The sequence below is a fragment of the Schistocerca gregaria genome, chromosome 7, assembly GCF_023897955.1.
Source record: "Schistocerca gregaria isolate iqSchGreg1 chromosome 7, iqSchGreg1.2, whole genome shotgun sequence".
Classification (NCBI taxonomy): domain Eukaryota; kingdom Metazoa; phylum Arthropoda; class Insecta; order Orthoptera; family Acrididae; genus Schistocerca; species Schistocerca gregaria.
The window spans coordinates 462,604,604-462,629,407 of record NC_064926.1 but is presented as its reverse complement, the minus strand read 5'-3'; the positions used below and the strand labels follow the sequence as shown (position 1 = coordinate 462,629,407).

The 24,804-nt window shown below is 42.5% G+C and overlaps 1 protein-coding gene across 2 annotated transcripts in view; it reads left to right on the top strand.

Moving 5' to 3' along the window:
- The window catches only part of LOC126281810 (gamma-aminobutyric acid receptor subunit alpha-6-like), a 94,514-nt gene that overhangs the window by 55,406 nt on the left and 14,304 nt on the right, over positions 1-24,804 (top strand). For both annotated transcript variants that reach the window (XM_049981038.1, XM_049981039.1), the window contains 2 exons: positions 13,558-13,748; positions 20,549-20,635. In XM_049981038.1, coding sequence (XP_049836995.1) covers positions 13,558-13,748; positions 20,549-20,635 — 278 coding nt within the window. The remainder of the gene's footprint in view (positions 1-13,557; positions 13,749-20,548; positions 20,636-24,804) is intronic.

Genomic DNA, 24,804 nt, shown 5'->3' with positions numbered 1-24,804 from the left:
AGCCTGCTCTAGGGCACCACATCTGATTTCTTCATGCCTTTTTCCAACTTTATGTAGAAGTACCATTGGCGTACACCTGTATCTCATTTCGCATCTTGACACTTCTAGCTCTTACGCTACTCTGAAAACATAAAATCCATACTTGTGTTTTTTAGTTGCACTTCCTGAAGACTCCTAATCGCCGGCCTGTCGTTACCTTGCATTTAACCCGGAAATGCGGTCATACTAGAAACACGCTTAGCTGAAACTACCTCGCAATGCCTTTTGATTGTTATAGGTGGTTGTTCAATGGAGTAACGAAAAAAAATTTTGCTTTAGGCGAAGTACGTGTCGTCGGCCGAGCACACAACGACCATTTTAATTATTATTCAGATAAAACAGGCACAGGTGACGCACAATTTGCTTCACTATTACCTGTTTCACTCGTCAGGAGCATCATCAACTACTCATTGCCCTGGTGGCACGCCGACCGGAGTGGCCGTGCGGTTCTAGGCGCTACGGTCTGGAACCGCGCGACCGCTGCGGTCGCAGGTACGAACCCTTCCTCGGGCATGAGTGTGTGTGATGTGCTTAGGTTAGTTAGGTTTAAGAAGTCTTAAGTTCTAGGGGACTGATGACCTTAGAAGTTAAGTCTCATAGTGCTCAGAGCCATTTGAACCCTGGTGGCAGTACGTCAGAAGTTAAAAGCATCGTTCGGTGTCATAGTCAGACATGATGTTTTTAATTGTTTGTACAGGAAGAGTCCTGTTTGTGTATTATGAAGACTACTTATTTAATATTTTGTTTTTATTGTAATACGTATTCCATAGAGCCACTTTTGCGTAGTAACATTTGTTTCCATCTGGACAATAAACAAAGATTAAGAATACAAATTGAAAATAATAATAAACAACACAATCAGTAAGTTCTAATTACTCTCACAAACAGAGGTTAAGATACAGTTTTCAGATCTTATCTAAACAATTTCATATAGAGTAAAAGTGACCATCTTCTTGACTTACAGATCACCAGTTAATCTATTTAAAGCATTAAGATACGAGGGTCGGTCAAAAAGTGATGCCTCCCATTTTTTTTCTACTTAAAAAAATTAAGTTAAGTGAAAAATTTGAATTTGGCGCCATTCCTCAAACCTTCTTCTGCAATCCAGTGCAGTAGTAACTTTCTGTGTCAACAGGTGGCAGCACAGCAGAAGTTTGTAAGATGGCCGACATCGATGTTCGTTTGAGACAGCGTTGTGTGATTGAATTCTCGAATGCAGAAGGTGAAACGCCCATACGCATTCATGAAAGACTGAAGAAGGTGTATGGTGTTGTGACAGTGGATGTCAGCACTGTTAGACGATGGGTTCGTCGTTGTAAGGAAGCTGAAGGGCAAACACCGTTGACTGACGAAAAGCGGAGCGGCAGGCCAGTGAGTGCAGTGACTCCACACAACATTCAGCAAGTTGATGACATCATTCGTGGTGACCGTCGGGTGACTGCTGATGAAGTGTGTCGCATTATTTCTCTTAGTAAAGGCAGTGTGATCACGATTATTAAACAATTGGGGTACTCAAAAGTTTGTGCACAGTGGGTTCCAAGAATGTTAACCGATCAGAATAAAGAGGCAAGGAAAACAATAGCCTCCCAACACTTGCAGCGCTTCCGTTTGGAGGGAGATGAGTTTCTGAAAAAAATTGTGACCGGGGACGAAACATGGGTGCATTTTTTTGAACCCGAATCAAAGAGGCAGTCAATGGAGTGGCGTCACACAAGCTCGCCGAGGAAGAAAAAATTCAAAACTGTGCGATCGGCAGGGAAAGTTATGGCAACAGTTTTCTGGGATACAGAGGGTGTGATTCTGGTTGATTTTTTGGAGCAGGGATGCACAATAAATTCTGTTCAATACGTCACAACCCTCAAAAAACTTAAAGCACGTCTTCAGCGAGTTCGCCCAACAAAATCAATGGCAGATGTTCTTCTTTTGCATGACAATGCAAGACCACACACCAGTCGTCACACCTTTGACGAGATTGTCAAAATTGGATGGGAAGTTTTGCCTCATCCCCCATTCAGCCCTGACCTGGCACCATCAGACTTCCATTTGTTCGGGCCACTAAAAGAAGCTCATCGTGGGATTCATTTTGAAGATGAGGAGGCCGTCAAAACATCCGTGCGTCAATGGCTTAGGAAGCAGAGCTGTGATTTTTACCGTGCTGGGATACATGCCCTTGTTCAAAGATGGACCAAAACTGTAGAGATGGGCGGAGATTACATTGAAAAATGACAAAATGATCCTCAATGTTGTGGTTTACAACCTATGTAATTGCATTTAAATTTCCTGACAATTAAACATAGAAAAAAAAGGAGGCATTACTTTTTGACTGACCCTCGTATATTGAATCAGGAATACACATTAATACATGGTAAATAATCTTAGTTGTCTCTGCTATAGAATTCTTATAGAGAACAGAAACTTTTCAAGCAAGAACTCATTTAGCTTACTTTTAAATAGTACATTATTACCTCGTAGACACTTAATATTGCTTGGGAGTGCACTGAAGATTTTTGTGCCTACGTATTTTACACCTTTTTGCATCAGAGACAAATTTTTCAGGTCACAGTGCATGTCGCATTTCCTTCTTGTCTTATGATGATGGTAAGTTTCATATTGAGGAGAATTGTGAAGCATGAATGTCATGATTGACAAGAGATATTGTGAAGCAGTAATGATCAGTTTTCCTATTTGCTTAAAAAGTTTGCGACATGTGGTTCTTGGAGGCACTACAAACAAAATTAGGATAGCCTTTTTCTGACTTGTAAAGACTTCTTTCGGCAGTGGTGAATTGCCCCGAAAGATTATTCCATAACACACAAGTGAATGGAAGTAGAGCAGATTTTGAGATATCGATTTCTCCAGTTTTAGCGATTGTCCAGATGGCAAATATTGCTGAACTAAGACTTTTCAGGGTTTGGTGGATGTGGTGTTCCCAGTTAAGTCTGTTATCTATATGTATGCCGAAGAAGTTCAAACAATCTACCTTCTGTACCTGTTGGCTCTCATAAGCGATGTTTATCTCCTGTGGGCTTTTGAGACCCGAAAGGATATGAATTTAATTGGTTTTGCTGAGGTTTAATGTTAGGGAATATACTGTGAACCAATTCAGGATGTCCTCAAGTAAATGGTTGTCATTTAATTCTAGGTCAGGGGATGTCTTGTTGTCTATCACAGTTCTTCTAACCTCTGTAAACATGGTAAAGTTGCTTTGAGGACAAAGGTAGATTATTGATGCATATGAGAAACAGCAACTAACCAAGGAAAGAATTTTGTGGAACTCCATAATTTAATGTTCCCCCATCGGACTCTACGCCTTCTACCTGCGTATTGAAACGATCTATCAGTACTTACGTTGTGTGTGCTGTATATAGGATTAGAGCCAGTTGTCCATTTGTCCGCAGAGTCCATAGTAGGAAGCTTTCTCTATAATTATTATTCTATGATTAACGAAGTCGAAGGCCTTAGACAGAACGAAAAATATTCCAGCAGGCAATGTCTTCTTCTTAAGGCATTCAAAAACATTATTGGTAAATGAAAATATAGCTTCGGTTGTGTTGCTACCTTCTCTGGATCCAAACCGGTTTTTACTAATTACTGCGAAGTTTTCTAGGTGTCTGACTATCCTGACATATATTAATTTTTCGAGTACCTTAGAAAATATCTTCAAAAGAGAGACAGGACCATAGTTGGTAACTTTTGGGGCATCGCCTTTTTTTTTTTTTTTTTTGTAGGGGAGGTTACTATAGCATACCTCATCCTGTCAAGGAAGATACCTTGTTTCTGAGAGGCATTGAATATATGAACTAGGACTTCACTGAACTGTTTGCAGGTTCGAATCCTGCCTCGGGCATGGATGTGTGTGATGTCCTTAGGTTAGTTAGGTTTAAGTAGTTCTAAGTTCCAGGGGCTGATGACCTCAGCAGTTAAGTCCCATAGTGCTCAGAGGCATTTTGAACTGTTTGAAGCAAGCTTTTAGCAGTTTGCTGGAGATGATGTGGACTCCAGTTGAATTTTTGCTTTTTAAAGAAATAGTGGTTTTGAAACTTCCTGGCTGATTAAAACTGTGTGCCCGACCGAGACTCGAACTCGGGACCTTTGCCTTTCGCGGGCAAGTGCTCTACCATCTGAGCTACCGAAGCACGACTCACGCCCGGTACTCACAGCTTTATGTCTGCCAGTATCCGTCTCCTACCTTCCAAACTTTACAGAAGCTCTCCTGCGAAACTTGCAGAACTAGCACTCCTGAAAGAAAGAATATTGCGGAGACATGGCTTAGCCACAGCCTGGGGGATGTTTCCAGAAAGAGATTTTCACTCTGCAGCGGCGTGTGCGCTGATATGAAACTTCCTGGCAGATTAAAACTGGAAGGTAGGAGACGGATACTGGCAGACGTAAAGCTGTGAGTACCGGACGTCAGTCGTGCTTCGGTAGCTCAGATGGTAGAGCACTTGCCCGCGAAAGGCAAAGGTCACGAGTTCGAGTCTCGGTCGGGCACACAGTTTTAATCTGCCAGGAAGTTTCATATCAGTGCACACTCCGCTGCAGAGTGAAAATCTCATTCTGGAATAGTGGTTTTTCTTACTTCCTCTACTGCAGTAGGGGCTATACCTATCTGCACTATGCAATTTTAGAAATGACCCTTCAATATTTTGAAGGCCTCTTCTAACAAGCCATTGTATCCTGTTTTCTCAGCAACACTTAAAAATTGCTCATTAAAAATTTTTGCCACAGCCTCTTGATTTTGGACTTGTCTTCCTTCTTTACTGAGAACGATGTTTTGGGACCTACTGGGGCAATTTGCACCAATATCTCTCCTTATTAATGCCCATACTGTTTTGATTATGTTACTAGATTTATTAATTTTTGAGCACAGATACAAAGTTTTTGACTTCTGAGTTACTTTACTTTGTATTTTACAGTATTTTTATAGTGATTTAGTTGGTTGTGGTTGTCTGTATCTTTTGTGGCCACGTACAGCTCTCGTTTCCTTTTGCATGGAACATTAATACCAGTGGTTATCCAGGGCATTTTGGTATGTTTTGTGGTTTGGATCTTATATATAATATATATATTTGAGAAGGTACTTTCAAATATCAGTGCCACTTCGTTACTGAAAAGACTGTACTTTGGAACTGAATTTTCTAAATTATACGCAGGCCTTCAGTATGTGGCTTGGAGATGTGATTTAAAAGTCTGTATATTTTCATCATTAATTGTCTTAGCTATTTTCCAATTGGGGCCACTGTCATTCTCATAGATACTTGCACTATTTGTAGTGAGTCTTTGTCCATCATGGTCAGAGAGACCATTTAGGACTTGCCTGGCAGTAGTATCACCTATTTTGGTCTTATCTATATATATATATTTTATTGATAGAGTGTTAGTACAAGAAGTTATTTCAGTAGGGAAGCAATGGACAGATGCAAGATTTTCTATGTCTGATCTGTCTTTGGAATTTGATAGAAGGTTTACACTGAAGTCCCCAAGCAGTATCACATTATATTTGAATAAGTATGTTAGGAGAGCATCTAACTTCTTCAAGAAGAGAGTAAATTTCGCTGAAGGTGCTCTGTACATTTCAACTACTGATATATGGGAATTATTCAGAGACAGTTCTATGGCACACATTTCCAAATCTTGTTCTAAACAATAATTCTGCAAATAATTTACAAAATGACTTTCCTAAGCAATGATTATTTATCACAAGTTTTTCTATACCAGAATTAATATGGTGCTCAGTAAATCACAGAACCGAGGCATAATCTACACCTCATGGTTCATTTAACTTACTGCAGAGGCCTCTAGTGTTTCGGTGATAAATTGCCAGTTTTTGTTTAGCAGAAGTAGTTACATTGTTTTCTCTAAAAAAGTAGTTTCAGTTGAAGGTCTGTGCAAGTTATTTCTCACTACTCATTTTTCAAATTTGGTCAGTTTCCACACACTGATAGGTTGGCAAGAAGGACTTTAACCTTGTTTTTTCACCAGCCAGTTGTCCAGTGTAGTCTGCCTATACCCAGTCCTACAATTATGTTGTATAGTGGTACACTCTTTGGTAAAATCTGATTGTCCTGAGTTCACACTGTTCATTGCATTTACAATTATGTCACAAATTATAGTTCCCATGCCAGTTAAGATGAAGGTCATGAGTGGTGCAAAGTTCTCCACCAAATCTGTGTGCTTCAGTCTTATGAATATTCGCAAAACGCTGATGACCTCGACGTTGAGTTCCCATAAGCCCCCCAATATTCCCAAAATTGCTGCAAATTTCTGCGTATTGTCTATTTGTAGTTACTGAGAGGGGAAAAGTTACTATCTCACCTATTTTCATGTATGGAAAATTATTAAAGATTTTATTACAACCTGATGCACCTTGAGTGAGACTCCAGAAAGTGAATGGCCTGGGCAGGCGTTCATAGAAACTGGTAGGGTGCTAAAAGCATGAGGCATTTTTATGATTCTTAGCTCATAGAAACGGCTTGTTGGGAGTTGAAAGCAACTGTCAGCGAGTCCATCCCTTAGTAAATCTTCTTGCCGGACTGGCTCACAACTGTACAGGGCAGACAAGGCAGCCCCTCATCAGCACAGGACTCCAGCAGAGCAATGCCATGATACCTGCCATGGCGACAGCAGAAGCCTGGGCAGGGGTGAGGTCTAAAGGAACGCTTCTACCCAATGGAGTCGTAAACCAGGCATTGTGCGCAGAGCCACGCTTAATAAAAATTCATGAGTTTTCGTGTTTGCCAATATTGCAAATAGGCCAGTAAGCCATTTCCCTCAGCTACCCCTGTTGTATAAGAAAACTCCGGCATCTGATAAACGTTTAAAGATAGAATTTTTATTACACCTCATAGCTAGGATTAACAAGCTCCGAGGCACAAGCGATTTAGATAAAGATCTTTGAGATCTGTTCACTTGTTGCCATGGGAAGGGACATGACTTCAGAGAAAATCATCTCTTCCTTGTCTGTGAAAACTTTAAAAAGCCAGTAATTTCTTTTTCAGAGAAGCAAATTTCTTAATTCTTGCCCTGGTTTGACATGAGTTTGTGCTGTCGTGTGGGAGGGGAGATTTAGCGTCTCTAGAGCCTTGTGACTGGCTCAAGACTGTGTGAAGGCAGCGTCGTTTGTGCACTTTGCGGGAAAACGGAATTTCTTTCTGTGTCGGTGGAATGCACTAGGGCGCAGGACTCTGGTCTGGTAAGGAACTTCTGGTCGAAGCTTTGGCATGTGTGGTTGGTACTTGGGACCTCTCCTTAGTATGACTTCACTTGCAAGTTGTTTGGACTGAGGAGCCTGTGGTGAAGTTCTTACTGTACAGACAGTGTGGCTTAAAACGTCTCGGACTACTCATTTGCCGGAGGCACAATTATTCGTTTTTGGTTTACCAGTCTTGACGTTTGGTATCCATGTGCGCTCTGTCGTATAAGAGAGCGAACTTGGTCCTTGGTACGACCAGCGAACGAGTGTGTCACATACTGAAATCTACCGTGATTTCAGCGCTCTGGTAGAGAGTAAATTGCGATCCGTCTGCCTGATCTCCAGACCGTGAGATGTTTGTATTTCCTTCGTGGGCGCGATCGATTCACAGATGCTGCCTGCACGTCGCAGCTCCTCCGCGCACACATCCCGCCAGATGCGTCACGTCGCCGCACGAAGTAAAAAGGGTAGTAAACAGGATAACATACTGCCGCTCCGGCATTGTCAGGGCGTACAGATCTCAATCGCCACCTGCTCTCAGCTGCACCTATGTAGATAAACTTCAGTAGGTTTGATTACTCAAAGCCTGCTCAGCGTCAGATCAATTCAGCTTACGTTATCCACATTTTTAGGGCCAGAGTACTTGACTCACTGATCACCTAGTTAAACTGTATTTGCCAATCAGGCGCCACCCAGTGGAGTATTTAATCATCTGTTAGTTGTTTAGGGAATTCAGTGTATAGCTTGTTTAGTATAATTCATATCTGGTTTGGTAAAATAAATGTTGTTAGCACACTAAATTTTGCCAACATTCTCAATCAATTAAATAGTCAAAACAAGTTACCTTTCAGTATTATTGCCTTGTTTACGCACGAGGATTATATTAAGTGATGCCTGTGTGGAATATCAACTACAGTATTACGTTAGAATGCTTCAGGTCGTTTAGAGCTGTCCGCAACACATTAGCAGCATGCAAACCTTCGTGTGGGCAACCTCATTTGAACCACCACAGATCACGATGTAGTCTTTCTTGGTAATGTTTTGACAAGTATCTGTTAGTGTTGATAGTACTTGGTCAGTGAGAGCACCTGGTTTAACCTATGGCATTTACCTCTTTGGGGGCAACACCTCGAAGGTGACTATCACCAAGTAAAAACGCTTTTCTTCCGGCTGCATTTTTTGCGTTAGTTACATTTTCCGCTTCTTTAGCGTTGGAAATGTTGTTTTTATTTTCAAGTGCCTAATTCGGCTGGAGTGGACGCAAAGGTTGCGTAATTTTTGCGACTGTTTCCTCTTGGTTTATGATTTGATGGTTTTCTGATAAAGTGTTTTGAAGCAGCACACGAGAAACTTTTAATGTAGATGACGCATTATACACTCCTGGAAATGGAAAAAAGAACACATTGACACCGGTGTGTCAGACCCACCATACTTGCTCCGGACACTGCGAGAGGGCTGTACAAGCAATGATCACACGCACGGCACAGCGGACACACCAGGAACCGCGGTGTTGGCCGTCGAATGGCGCTAGCTGCGCAGCATTTGTGCACCGCTGCCGTCAGTGTCAGCCAGTTTGCCGTGGCATACGGGCTCCATCGCAGTCTTTAACACTGGTAGCATGCCGCGACAGCGTGGACGTGAACCGTATGTGCAGTTGACGGACTTTGAGCGAGGGCGTATAGTGGGCATGCGGGAGGCCGGGTGGACGTACCGCCGAATTGCTCAACACGAGGGGCGTGAGGTCTCCACAGTACATCGATGTAGTCGCCAGTGGTCGGCGGAAGGTGCACGTGCCCGTCGACCTGGGACCGGACCGCAGCGACGCACGGATGCACGCCAAGACCGTAGGATCCTACGCAGCGCCGTAGGGGACCGCACCGCCACTTCCCAGCAAATTAGGGACACTGTTGCTCCTGGGGTATCGGCGAGAACCATTCGCAACCGTCTCCATGAAGCTGGGCAACGGTCCAGCACACCGTTAGGCCGTCTTTCGCTCACGCCCCAACATCGTGCAGCCCGCCTCCAGTGATGTCGCGACAGACGTGAATGGAGAGACGAATGGAGACGTGTCGTCTTCAGCGATGAGAGTCGCTTCTGCCTTGGTGCCAATGATGGTGGTTTGCGTGTTTGGCGCCGTGCAGGTGAGCGCCACAATCTGGACTGCATACGACCGAGGCACACAGGTCCAACAGCCGGCATCATGGTGTGGGGAGCGATCTCCTACACTGGCCGTACACCTCTGGTGATCGTCGAGGGGACACTGAATAGTGCACGGTACATCCAAACCGTCATCGAACCCATCGTTCTACCATTCCTAGACCGGCAAGGGAACTTGCTGTTCCAACAGGACAATGCACGTCCGCATTTATCCCGTGCCACCCAACGTGCTCTAGAAGGTGTAAGTCAACTAACCTGGCCAGCAAGATCTCCGGATCTGTCCCCCATTGAGCATGTTTGACACTGGATGAAGCGTCGTCTCACGCGGTCTGCACGTCCAGCACGAACGCTGGTCCAACTGAGGCGCCAGGTGGAAATGGCATGGCAAGCCGTTCCACAGGACTACATCCAGCATGTCTACGATCGTCTCCATGGGAGAATAGCAGCCTGCATTGCTGCGAAAGGTGGATATAAACTGTACTAGTGCCGACATTGTGCATGCTCTGTTGCCTGTGTCTATGTGCCTGTGGTTCTGTCAGTGTGATCATGTGATGTATCTGACCCCAGGAATGTGTCAATAAAGTTTCCCCTTCCTGGGGCAATGAATTCACGGTGTTCTTATTTCAATTTCCAGGAGTGTATACGCTATGATTTGTGTAGGGAGCAACATTCGTTGGAAAACGGTATTATTAACGTTATCTTCAGCCGCTGTGTACACTTCTCCTTTGTTGCATATAATATGCTGGTGTAGGCAGTATGCTAGATGCCTTGTATGTAGACCCTGCTAGTTCGATGGAATCTCGCGTCTCAGAGCCGGCGAATACTCAAAAGACGCCTAGCATCACTGGGAAGCAACAGCGAACATTTTGTCTCTTAAGAAAAATTCTTTTCCGTGGTTTGGTCTAACACCCCTAGATGTTTGTTAAGCAGAATTTCAAACGGCTGAGATGAACTACTTAAACCTAACTAACCTAAGCACATCACACACATCCAGACCCGAGGCAGGATTCGAACCTGCGCCGTAGCGGTCGCGCGGTTCCAGACTGAAGCGCCTAGAGCCGCTCGGCTACAGCGGCCGGCCACGGAGACTTTGAATGTGTGCATGTGTACCCACTTTCGGCCTGTTTGGCGGTCTTAAGTTCATTACGTTCACTTGCAGTGTTTCTCAGCCTTCAGCTAGCAGTCTGTCCCTCTCGACTGATATACACAAAATGCCTTGCCGTGACTTAATAGTTTCAATGAGTTTGGAAGTTTGGATTTGTCAGGGTGCACATCACACGTTACACACTTACATTTTGTATTGGATGAGATTTCCCTGTGTCTGTGTATGTGCGGATGGATATGTGTGTGTGTGTGTGTGTGCGAGTGTGTACCTGTCCTTTTTTCCCCCTAAGGTAAGGCTTTCCACTCCTGGGATTGGAATGACTCCTTATCCTCCCCCTTAAAACCCACATCCTTTCGTCTTTCCCTCTCCCTCCCTCTTTCCTGGTGAAGCAACCGTTGGTTGCGAAAGCTTGAATTTTGTGTGTATGTCTGTGTTTGTTTGTGTGTCTATCGACCTGCCAGCGCTTTTGTTTGGTAAGTCACATCATCTTTGTTTTTAGATATATTTTTCCCACACCGGCTCTGAGACGCGAGATTCCATCGAACTAGCAGGGTCTACATACCAGGCATCTAGCATACTGCCTACACCAGCAAATTGATAGTCTTTTGCAACAAGAAAAGCGTATGAAGGAGTGTCTACAAGCGGAGAAAGATGTTTTAGAAGGGACTCACGAACTTCAGTTTTGATTCGCCTACTGTCTTTCATGCGGAGCAGCTGACTGGATGATAGGCAACAAACGTTGGACGCATATACTGCAGAGTGGCTACACCAGTGGTACCCAACATTTCTTGCTCCCCTGAGTGCAATGAGGGATTAGCTAGTACCCCCGGCCTGCCACCCCCTGCTACCTGTTGCCTTCTCCCCCCCCCCCCCCCCCAACACATATTATCACTAACTTTAGCACCTAATTGGACTGTAGAATCAAAGACTTTTATTTTTAAAATGATGAACGATGAATGATACTTATTTTATGTATGTGTATTAAAATAAATAGCGAAGGAATTCGTGGTGCATCACAAGTGTTATCCACAATACTTTCTCAGAGTAGGGAACTAACTATCCGCAGTGGGGATACACACTTGTTACAAAACGTGCTTCCCCTGCATCACTCCTCTTCATTGCGGCACTTGCTTGACCTGTACACGGCAACCCCATTTGAAATCAAACAAATTCAGATGTATGCACTATACTTACTGTTCGTAAATCACTTCATTACGCATTCCCTACTTCTGACCTGGATGTTATTTCTTTGTGTTTAACCGCTCTAATAATATGAAATGATAATTAAATCAAGACCCTAAGCTGTCGACAGGCATTGGTATACATCAACGGGGACAGCTGGAAATGTGTGCCCCGACCGAGACTCGATCCCCGGATCGTCTGCTTGTATGACAGACGCTCTATCCATCTGAGCCACCGAGGGCACAGAGGATAACGCGACTGCACGGATCTTTCCCTTGCACTCTCCCCGTGAGACCCACATTCCCAACTTAATGTCCACACACTACATTCGTAATGACCTGCCCATTACACTCATTACTCGCGGCAGACAATCTTACCGAGTCCCGTAAGAGTTCGGGCAATGCATGTGCATCCAGCACAGAAGAAGGTCAATGGCCGGTTAGTCTTAACTATATGAAGATGGCATCTGTTCTGTCGGACATGTCCATCTTTATATACTTTAATAATAGTTATAATAATAATAATAATAAAACTGTGTACAGTATTACAATAGTCTTTATGTAGTTACTGCTGTGCCATGCTGTCAATTAATTCATTTATCTGTATCGAAGCGAGTAATGTAGCAATTTCTAGTTTACTGCAGGTACTATCTATAACTTGGAGAACACAATTTCTTGAGATATTTAGCTTTTGTTACGTATATGTCTCACATTTACCATCAGCGATGAACGGGACAAAGCACAACACATGTGTGTAGTGAGTGGACTATGTCAGGAACCTGTAACCTCCACTGCATTAATGCTGCTAACTGAGAATAAGTAATTGATAACTTATATAATCAGTATTACAGTCTTACAAAATTCTGTTAACAGCAATAGTAGCGATCTTTTGAAAATAATTTAGTTTCGTTACTGAAACTGAATTGAATAGTTTAGTCTTTATCCCTCAGAAAATTTCATCTACCGCTCAGGGGCAATTAGCCTCAGGTTGGGAACCACAGGCCTACATCCTGCCGCTTCTCAGAGGCATGACATGTGTTAAACGACACCTAAAATCGCTGCAAGTGCCAACATATATTTTGTCTCCAACAAAAGTTGTTCCCTATCATTTGATCAATCACGATTAGAGACATTTATCGCAAAGATTTCGAAACACACCTATAAAAATTGAAATGGTATTTAAACGTCTACAGGTTGGCCATTTACAGGTATTTTTATGTAAAAATGACTAATTGTTTCTATTCAAGACCTCCTGGAGGTCATTTTTATTCATGTTGATGTGATAGACTAATAAATTTAACTCCAATTTGACGAGGTAGTCCTGGAAACTGCTCTTAGTAAGTATTGATAAACATTTCTGCTGTTGCTCTGCGTAACGACTCTGTGTGGGGCTGTGTTAGTCTTCATAATGGCACTAGCGAGGATGATGTGTGTTCTTTTATTTGTTCTTTTATTGTTCGACACAATCACGCGGTGTCATTACAGGTTTCGCCTGTGGTCATCTTCGCACTGCAAGCTCAAAATGGCTCAAATGGCTCTGAGCACTATGGGACTTAACATCTGAGGTCATCAGTCCCCTAGAACTTAGAACTACTTAAACCGAACTAACCTAAGGACATCACACACATCCATACCCAAGGCAGGATTCGAACCTGCGACCGTAGCGGTAGCGCGGTTCCAGACTGTAGCGCCTAGAACCGCTCGGCCACTTCGGTCGGCGACTGTAAGCGGTTTCCGTTACGTTGCCCCACGAAAAAAAAGAATAAATAAATAAATAAACAAACAAATAAAATAAAAGAGAAAGATGTCGAAAAAATAAAAGTGCGTAAGTCTATCATTTTATCACGAGGACAGTACAGTACCTTTTTCTTCGTGTGTGGCAGGTGTGATGACGGTGCTGTCGATGGCCAACATGGGTTTCGGAGGTCGCGCGCAGATGCCGCGCGTCTCGTACGCCACGGCGCTGGACTACTTCGTCATCCTGTGCTTCTCCTTCGTCTTCGCCGTCGTCATAGAGTACGCCGCTATCAACTTCATCGACAAGACGCAGCTAGACGCCACTCGCAGCCAGAAGGTGTGCTGTCAACTGAAGCAACTTGCAGACGCTCCCTTCAGCATTTGGGATTTTTATTAAGGCTTCAGAGTACTTACTTGTTTTAACAAAATTCACTGTAATCATGGTTAAAAATAATGAAGTCCTTAATATTATATTCACACAAGTCCTCAACCTTAACGCTGTTGTCTGAACAACACAACTGAAACATTCGTTACCATCAGAGTAAATCCCTTCTGTGCCACTTCATCACTCACAAGCCTTCTCTGTGTAAAAAAATGGTTCAAATGGCTCTGAGCACTATGGGACTCAACTGATGAGGTCATTAGTCCCCTAGAACTTAGAACTAGTTAAACCTAACTTACCTAAGGACATCACACACACCCATGCCCGAGGCAGGATTCGAACCTGCGATCGTAGCGGTCTCGCGGTTCCAGACTGCAGCGCCTAGAACCGCACGGCCACCTCGGCCGGCCTTTTCTGTGTACCAAGACTCTGAAAGGACCTCCTTCACTATATCAGAGAAACAATTAACATCTGCATCTCTAAAAAATACCTAACGACATATGTACTTAAACAGCAATAGTCTCTGCCTTCGTTCTGTACGCATCCCTTATCCCATTAAAGTTACCCTTTCCTCCCACCACACTCTCCTCATTTCCCAAAGCCTCCAGTTGGTGCAGTCTATTTAAATTTCTTTTCCTCAGACCTCTGCATGCCGTGAAAGTACACTGTTTTACACCCATATATACGTTTTGTATGTCTATTGTAAATGTTATTATTATTATTTATTTGCGAACTGACCACTTAGGATCAAGCTATAATTTCATTTCTTCTTTGTCTGAAGTTTCCTCTTTGTCCAGTTCCCCTTCATATTGATGCAGTGCTGTGGCTTCTGTTCATCCGTCCAGGCTCTTCCAGTCTCCTCAGTTCTTTGGACTTGAATCCTTCCAAATTTTCCAAATTTTGAATCATGGTCCGAAATGTAACCCTATTTAATATCTGCACTTCCTGAATGTTGAACCTTTCCACATCTTTACGAGCTTCCTTAATCCATGTCGTTGTTGTCTTCTTTTTCCGCAGGTAGTCGAATATCCTTTTGGGTAGTCTGGTTTTGCCAATTCTGTACGGGTGTCCTGGAAATGATAACCTCCTCTTTTTCATGGTCTCCGAGATTTTCTGTGCCTTTTTGTAGATTTTAATTGTTACTCCGTAGTTTCCAGGCAGTTTCAACCTGGGTTGGACCCATGATTTCCCGTAATATTCTTCTTTCTAGTATCTCCAGCTTTTCCGACTTGCGATTCACCGGCATGCAGACATTTTGTTTGTAGTGCTTTATTTTGGCATTACAAGAGATGCCCTTTTTGTTGTAAATGTTTTTATTTAATCCGTAAGCTCTCTCTCTTATTATTATTATGATTTTTATTATTTTCAGCAGTTTCTACAGTGTTCTTATTTTTAGTCAGTAATATTACTCCAAATGAAATTAGATAAATTAAAAACTTGTTTTAGAAACATTATTAATTTTATTGACGTCATTTTATTATTATGTATCGTGTTATAATTATTGTCAGTCTTTAAGCAACTGAACGAAGAAGATGTGAGTAAAGCCTTGGTCCTATGTAGAAGGTGTCTCAGAAGGCCATAATTTGATCAGATTCAATAAATAAAAAATAAAACAAGTCAGAAGTCAACCCTAAAGGTACAAGTAAATTATAGATGTTTCTTCTTGAGAATTCTTTCCATTCCATGAACTATGACTGAAAGATTTGCAGCATATATAGCGCTAGAGGATGAGAAAGTAACTTTCGCATGATGTGTCACTACCAAGTAGCACAGATAGATGAAACTTGGAGACAACAGAGAAGGAACTGCTTCAGTATTGTACAGAAGGTAATTTGCAGAAATACGCCGTAAGACGAACAGAAATGGCACTTTTGTTCAAAGATAATAATTACACAGAAATCGTAGCGATTTATAAAGGTCCACTGGACATTACAAAATGCAGTGCATGATTCTGAATAGAGTGTGTGATCACCACAGGCACCCATACTGTCCAAAAGGTTGATATAGAGTTCTTGTAGGGCGTTCCGTTCTTCCACAAGCGTGGGTGAAATATGGTGGACGGTTGTTGGCACATGTGGACGTTCTGCAGTACCTTTCCCAACGAGTCACACACGAACCTCCTCGTGTTCCAAGAACTCCTTGTCCTGCACTGTTCGATGCGGTCGCACATTGCCGCCAACAAAACTGATGCCACGACTGAACGCAGCTCTGAAAAGAAGCACAGGAGGAAGAAGTACGGTGTCACTGTAATGTAACTGGCGAGTTTCCGGTTCAAAGATTTGGAGATCAGGGCGCCCATACATCATTATTGCTTTCCACACCATAACACGTGGACCATCAAAACGACCACGTTCGACAGTATTGCTGGGTGTGCTACGTGTTCCCGCCTTACACCATACGAGGGTACGTCCTGCATTGTCAAACGTGATCGCTTTTGTGGTCCAGGTGTTGCATGGGCGTACTGACGTCCGAATCTTTGAACATAGTACGGTCACTGGTCATCGATACTGTGACACTGTACTCTACATATGCATCTACATACGTACTCTGCTAGTCACCGTACGGTGCATGGCGGAGGGTACGTTGTATCTCTACTACTCATTTCCATTCGCAAATAGAGCGAGGGAAAAACGATAGTCTAATGCCTCCGTACGGGCTCTAATTTCTCTTACGTTCGTGGTCCTTACGCGAAATGTTCGTTGGAGGCAGTAGGGTCGTTCTACAGTCAGCTTCAAATACAAGTTCTCTAAATTTTCTCAATTTCGTCTCCATGGAATCCGTCTGAGTTCCAGGAGCATCTCCGAAATACTTGTGTGCTGACTGAACCTACGGGTAACGAATGTAGCAGTACGTCTCAGAATTGCTTAGATGTCTTCCTTTAATCCGACCTGGTAAGGATCTCAAACGCTCAAATAGTTCAAATGGCTCTGAGCACTATGCGACTTAACTTCTGAGGTCATCAGTCGCCTAACTAACCTAAGGACACCACACTCATCCATGCCCGAGGCAGGATTCGAACCTGCGACCGTAGCGGTCGCTCGGCTCCAGACTGTAGCGCCTAGAGCCGCACGGCCACTCCGGCCGGCACTCAAGTAGTACCCAAGACCGAGCCGCACTAGTGTTCTATTTGTGGTCATCTTTGGAGATGAGCCACACTTCTCCAAATTTCTCAAAGTCATCCGAAATCGATCATTCGCTTTCCCTACTACAGTCCTTACGTGCTCGTTCTATTTCATATCGCTTTGCAAACTCACGCCTAGATATTTAATCGACGTGACTTATCAAGCAGCACACTGCTAACGCTGTATTCCAACATAATGGAATTGTCTTTTTCTTCTTATCTGCATTACCTTACATGTTGTTGTTGTTGTTGTTGTTGTGGTCTTCAGTCCTGAGACTGGTTTGATGCAGCTCTCCATGCTACTCTATCCTATGCAAGCTACTTGATCTCCAAGTACTTAGTGCAACCTACACCATTCTGAAACTGCTTAGTGTGTTCATCTCTTTGTCTCCCTCTACGATTTTTACCCTCCACGCTGCTCTCCAATGCTAAATTTGTGATCCCTTGATGCCTCAGAACATGTCCTACCAACCGGTCCCTTTTTCTTGTCTAGTTGTGCTACAAACTCCTCTTCTCCCCGATTCTATTCAATACCTCCTCATTAGTTATGTGATCTACCCATCTAATCTTCAGCACTCTTCTGTAGCACCACATTTCGAAAGCTTCTATTCTCTTCTTGTCCAAACTATTTATCGTCCATGTTTCACTTCCATACATGGCTACACTCCATACAAATACTTTCAGAAACGAATTCCTGACACTTAAATCTATACTCGATGTTAAGAAATTTTTCTTCTGCAGAAACGCTTTCCTTGCCATAGCCAGTCTACATTTTATATCCTCTCTACTTCGACCATCATCAGTTATTTTGCTTCCCAAATAGCAAAACTCCTTTACTACTTTAAGTGTCTAATTTCCTAATCTAATTCCCTCAGCATCACCCGACTTAATTCGACTACATTCCATTATCCTCGTTTTGCTTTTGTTGATTTTCATCTTATATCCTCCTTTCAAGATAGTGCAGGACATATCACAAATTAGAAGCGGCTGCTTGGATGCCAAACTGTGAGGGGCGCCACGGGTGTCCAAATGCGGAATTTTTGTACTGTGTTGCAAAATTGGTAGGGGAAACTGACACGAATGAAAGTGTGCGAGGGAAAAGGCGGGGAGAGGGGGGGGGGGGTGCGAAATGTGTCGAAAAACGGTCTCGAACTTGCTGCTGTGCATGTGCTGACACTAGCGTTTTCACCCGTTCCCCTATCTCTTCATCATACAACACAAACATCACTCAACACTATACACATATGTACTTAAGCTACTTACACTCAACGAAGGCAATTCAGAGGAAGCAATCTTTTCCATCTGGCGGCCGAAACTCCTCCACGGTGTCTCCCACCCAACAGTGCCGAACCTTTCTTTCTCTGTCTTTGTTACACGTAACAATGGAAATGAAAATGTTAAAAGATTTCCAAATTTTTCTTTTTATAATGTATTATTATCTTACTGTTTAGTACTCTGTGGTAACTCTTCACTGAGAATATATATATTCATCACTTAGAAAAATATAATAAGAATAATGCTGTACATATTGTACATCTTTAGATCTCTTGGTTTTCGCCAACGATCAATGGCTGTTAAAGGAACAATAGCAACAATATGTAGACGAAGCTCTGTCTTTGCAAAACTGAGTTCCTATTGTATTTTTGGAAAAGTGAACTAACAGTGTGCTATGTTGTCATATTATAGTACTGGAGACAGCAGAGCAGCTTCACCGAAGCAAAAGGAACGATATATGAAGTATAGCAACACACAGCATAATATTAATCAAGATTATATTAAGCCAAACATTCCCTGTGTTAAAGCTATTTATTACTAAATATTTGTAAAAAAATACGTAAATGAGTTGTGCTCCATGTATGTGTGACTGTGTATTGCTTTATGCCACTAAAGACGCTTATTAATAATTTGAGGAGAAATGCATATGGCCAAACATAGCTTGCGTTTACACAGTTGGTACAGACTTAACATCAGTATCATATCATAATAATACTATTAAGAGAGTATTATACAATGTGTACAGACATATGGTACACCTATTTACTTCTCCGACTTTATTGATGAGTAATGGAAGGAAGTAGATCGAATGAGAAGCCTCACTTTCTCATCTCAGATATCTTTTGACTAGTTAAAGATGTTTCTAATCTTTTTTCAACTGTATGAATAGTGACCAGGGGTCCGTGAAACTTAGATCTACATATATTTGCAACATTTTAAATCGTTCCTTAAAGGTATGAAGTTCTCTTTTAATTGAACTGTGGTATTTTCTTGCTCAAGAACAGCAGATCTCTATGAGGCACGCGCCCTGGTTCCCGGGTTCGATTCCCGGCGGGGTCAGGGATTTTCTCTGCCTCGTGATGACTGGGTGTTGTGTGATGTCCTTAGGTTAATTAGGTTTAAGTAGTTCTAAGTTCTAGGGGACTGATGACCACATATGTTAAGTCCCAAAGTGCTGAGAGCCATTTGAACAATTTTTGAATGTAGGGAGTTTTGTGCTGTTTTAAAGGCACACGGCCAAAAGGTTTACTCCACTCTCCACAGAAAGTAGCTCTGCCGAGGTAAGCATTAAGTGATGTTTACGTCACTCTTGGCAGTAATGGGGCGCACGAGAAATACGAGCCCCACAACGAACTTATGGTGTTCCTAGGCGCCTTGTCCGACATGCTTCACGTGTGGGGTCCATGTGAAATCAGTACATCAATGAAAACAAACTGACTAAAGGTATTAACTTTGTCGTATGCAGTCGAGACCTTGCATTCATTTAACGCCGCCGTTAAATTAAACTCGTCTTAAATAGTTACTCGCTCCTTGACGGAGACGGCTGCTGGCATTTGTAAGACCTGTAGTGTCACGTGCTGCGGCCTGTCTTTCTCCTGGGCCTGAAGACAAATCTGCGTTGCCCAGACATGAGACACTTCATCAGATCTTAAATCAGGACGAATGAATTTCAGCGAAATAACGTCCTCTTTGGTACAGGCAATATTAATTGTTTGTAAAGTCTAACCTCAAGCTTGACTTTGCTACGCATCCTCACAGTGCAAGTTTCCGTGGAGACTGGCGTAGACGCCCCGGCGCTGCGTCATTCAAACGGCTGCCGACAACAGCAGAAAAATTCCCACATCCAGTTTGTTTTAGCTTGTCATTTCTTGTCGGACCTGCAAAAGAGTTATATCAAAGGATTTGTCTCAAACGTATCTGCCGTTCTGGCACAAAATTATGCTGTAGCTCCATCACACCTGCATTTCGGTGATCAGTGAAGTTGCGAAAACGTATTGGCCTTTGTTTCACGAACCGACTGTCACTTATTGCCTAAGTGAAACGAGATTAGAAGTATCTTTAAATAGTCAAAAATCATTTTAGATGAAAAAGTTAGGCGCGACGCCTTTTATAAAACCACAGACATGCAGTTACGTCAAAAAAAGGAAAAATCTTCTATTTAAATGTATTCTTTCTATAAAACTATGGAAATACAGTTATTTGACATCGGAACTGCACTGCAGCGTCATCAGATGCAGTGTGTTATCATCAGATAGATTAATTTCATGTAAACTTCGGAAGACCGTTCAAAATAAAATAGAGGGAAATAAGAAGCCGGTGTCATCTTCTGTGTATTTATGTCTGTTTTGGTGTGTTACAGATGAAGAAGCCCAAGACCACTGCAGCACCTGAAGGACCTCCGCCAGTGCCTGCTCTCGTTGTCGAGTTGGCAAACGAGGGAACACAGGTAATGCAATCGCCGTGACGTGCGCTTACAAACAGTTTGCGTACAGATAATCAGCTTCTAAAGCCCACATTCTCCTGGTGGTGGCCAATCTTGGTATACTGGTACACTATAGTAGATACTCTTAACGCGTATCCATAAAGCGATCATCGCTCTGAACGTCATTCCAGACACGCAGAATCTATGGCCATACATATTATAAAAATGTGTGTTTGTATGTATGTACATAGATGGTGCAAATCACTTACTCATTGGAAAGAATCGCTGTAGAGTTACAACCGCCTAACAATCAAAGGCTGTGGGGGGGGGGGGGAGGGGGGGTGAAAAAGCAGCGTAGCTCAGTACGCACGAACACCTTTACTTTAGTCATCCAGTATTTGAGAATGCGAACAGTTAGTGATTTGCAGCAAACTATATACATAATTTCAAACCTTATGAAACTTTTTTTCGCTGACAACGTACCAAAATGGTGAAAAGAAAAAATACATAGTCGCTGTTCATTGAGTAAAAGTGCCCCATGAAGTACGGCGTTTTAATTTAGTATCCCTTTTGTATTAACTGTATTCGCGACACTTTTTTCTGGCGGTATTCACATATATCGCCTTACATGCTGACAAAGAACAAAAGAAAAATCTGGAGTAGGAATTAAAATCCATGCAGAAGAAATAAAAACTGTGAGGTTCGCCGATGACATTGTAATTCTGTCAAAGACAGCAAAGGACCGGGAAGATCAGCTGAACGGAATGGACAATGTCTTGAAAGGAGGATAGAAGATGAACACTAACAAAAGCAAAACGAGGATAATGGAATGTAGTCGAATTAAATGGGGTATGCTAGGGGAATTAGATTAGGAAATGAGACGCTTAAAGTAGTAAGTGAGTTTTGCTATTTGGGGAGCAAAGTAACTCACGATGGTCGAAGTAGAGAGCATTTAAAATGTAGACTGGCAATGACAAGGAAAGCGTTTCTGAAGAAGAGAAATTTGTTAACATCGAGTATAGATTTAAGTGTGAGGAAGCCGTTTCTGAAAGTATTTCTATGGAGTGTAGCCATATATGGAAGTGAAACGTGGACGATAGATAGTTTAGACAAGAAGAGGATAGAAGCTTTCGAAATGTGGTGCTACAGAAGAATGCTGAAGAATAGATGGGTAGATCACATAACTAATGAGGAGGTATTGAACTGAATTGGGGAGGAGAGAAATTTGTGGCACAACTTGACTAGAACAAAGGATCGGTTGGTAGGACATATTCCGAGGCATCAAGGGATCACCAATTTAGTATTGGAGGGCAGCGTGGAGGGTAAAAATCGTAGAAGGAGACCAAGAGATGAATACACTAAACAGATTCAGAAGGATGTATGTTGCAGTAAGTACTGGGAGATTAAGAATTTTGCACAGGATAGAGCAACATGGAGAGGTGCATCAAACCAGTCTCTGGACAGAAGGCCACAACAACATGCTAGCAAAATTACATCACTGTACGGCACATAGTTCAAGAGATATGACGTCATAAACGTTGAGCAACTTGAAAATCGAACTGCAGGGCGCAATTTGCTAGGGAGACTGGTGAAATGTGTCTACATATACGTACCATATGTGTTAAATATATATGAAATATATTTTATATGCGAGTACGCGGGGAAAGCCACGGGTAAAATGCTCATCCTAAACCGCTAGAACGCTATCAATCAAATTTGGTACACATATTAGTTACGATCTGGAAAGAATACTGTGGGTAGGAACCACAAGCCTCCTGTTGTGGTAACAGTGACAACGTGGAGAGAGAACAGGGGAGGAGAAAGTGGACAGAGGAAGGAATGAGGAGGAGATGGACAGAGACGGGGAAAGGAAGAGACAGGCAGAGAGAAAATTATTAGAGTTGCAATTCTCTGTGGCACGTAGGTCCGCCTCCAGAGTGTATCAGTGTTGTTTGTGTTTAGTGTTATTACCATTGCTGGTAGGGTAGATAAGGGACATGAACAGCGGCACGTTTTAAATGATCACTGTGGAGAACATTGATATTCTTCATACTCATTTCAGACAGCATTGTCAGCACCTTACAGAGTTTGAGATGGGTCTCATTGTGAGTCTCCATTTGGACGGTGAAGTGTTCCCGTAGTTCATGTGATGTAATGTGCTATAATCGTGAATAAATTTGCGGTCGCCGATTGAACTGCAACCTCATTGTAACTGTGTATGTCTCCGGTGATGTATACGTCGTCATATTCTGCAACGACTTCTGTGCTGGAAGCTGAGAAGATCTCTCACAAATCTTAACTTTCCAACGAATAATGTAGAGGCCTTCTTCGGTGTTATCATTATATTGACCGATTTGTTACAATACTGAGACACCTCAAACAGTAACTGGTGACAAACGAGCTCAATACAATTTCATTTGACAGTAATTGACGTTAGTTCTCTCTCGAATGACAACTGACAAATGACGTCTAAGATTCTCTGGGTCTCGGTGAACTCATCGCGATTGTCACCGACGCCCTTCTTCCCTGGAGCGCGCCTAATTTGGATAACATTCGCCTCACAAGACTTCGTGCTAAAGTGACTTCATTTTGACGTCACACGCTGTATCGAAGACAGATGGGCTGTCTATCGACTTTAGTGATCGTGCACTTCGGAACATCTGAGACGAACATAAAGTTCAAAACAATAACACTCACCTAAATTAGAGATAACTGGAAGTCACGCTTTTTCTTTGCTGTAGGATACTTTAACCGCGAAGTCATGTTGTTTATAAATGTGTCAAGTTCTGTATTCATGTAGTCTGGCCCGTGGATAAGGAAGAGATTAAAGTGCTTGCAAGAATTAATGTCGAAACGTACTGAAAAGTTTGTACTAACTATGTTTCCTAACACGTCTTCATAAACCTCGAATGTGATACGATTTGCTGAAATGAAATATCGTGTGGCTAAGGCCTCCCGTCAGGTAGACCTTTCGCCTGGTGCAGGTCTTTCGATTTGACGCCACTTCGGCGACCTGCGCGTCGATGGGGATGAAATGATGATCATTGGGACGACACAACACACAGTCCCTGAGCGGAGAAAATCTCCGACCCAGCCGGGAATCGAACCCAGGACCTTAGGATTGACATTCCGTCACGCTGACCACTCAGCTACCGGGGCCGGACAGACGATTTGCTGATTTGCAGCCAAAAAGAAGTTGAAGCCAACCAGCACTGAACCCGCTCACCGTACAGTGTGTATTCGACATTGCTCATTAATATAATTTGAAGCCATATTGACTATTAATCGGCCCTTACTGTTTCAAAAATATTTAAAAGTTTGAAATACCGCTACCAGTCACAAAATTTGTTTACAGCTAAATTATTTATTTAGCGACATGTTTCGAGATGATATCTCATCATCAGACCCTATTGGCGTTACAAAAACATTTAACACATTTTTAAACGGATATTAAATCTTCTTTACGTGACTGCTGTGATAATCTTTTTTCTTGTGGCGTGGCAATTTTCTTGTGATTTGTTGAAGCATCGCTTTTTCCATGGTTCTTTTGGACTTCATCATTGTTCACAGACTTCACAACAGTGTATTTAAAGCAGGATACACAAAACAAATCGCTGCATAAATAATTTAGTTGTAAACAATTTTGTAACTGATAGTGCTGTTTGAAAACGTTCATATTGTTCATTAAGGTGTCTCAGCAACACAAGCTTATTTTTAGAAACTCTGAAAACTTGTTTCGGGAGTTGGTCTGTACTTAAAAAGGGCGGACTGCCATCCTAGCAGATGAATTGAAGCAGCAGCTCATTTAACATATGTTCTATGGGTAAATGCTGTTTCAAAAGACCAGTACATTGAGGGTCTCTCGAAAACGCGTTGGTGCTAGTTCAATTTGTTGTAATAAAATGACGAAAAACGTCGTATTGCTTGTTAAAGATGTTCTTTAATTGAAGATATTCTTATTTGGCAAAGAATCTGAATTGTACGCAAGCTAGTGTACAGTGTCTGTGTTTGGTGTAGTGCTATGCGTAAGTGGAGGATCCGTGCAAGACCATGTTTGGCTCATCCTAGGATCTATGTTTAGTCTTTGTTTTTGCTGATAGTTTATTCTTTTGCTTTGTTGACTATTTTAATTGAATATAATTTTGTGCTACGGGTTATTTTAAAGGTAAGTGAATTCTGCTAGCCCGCAACAA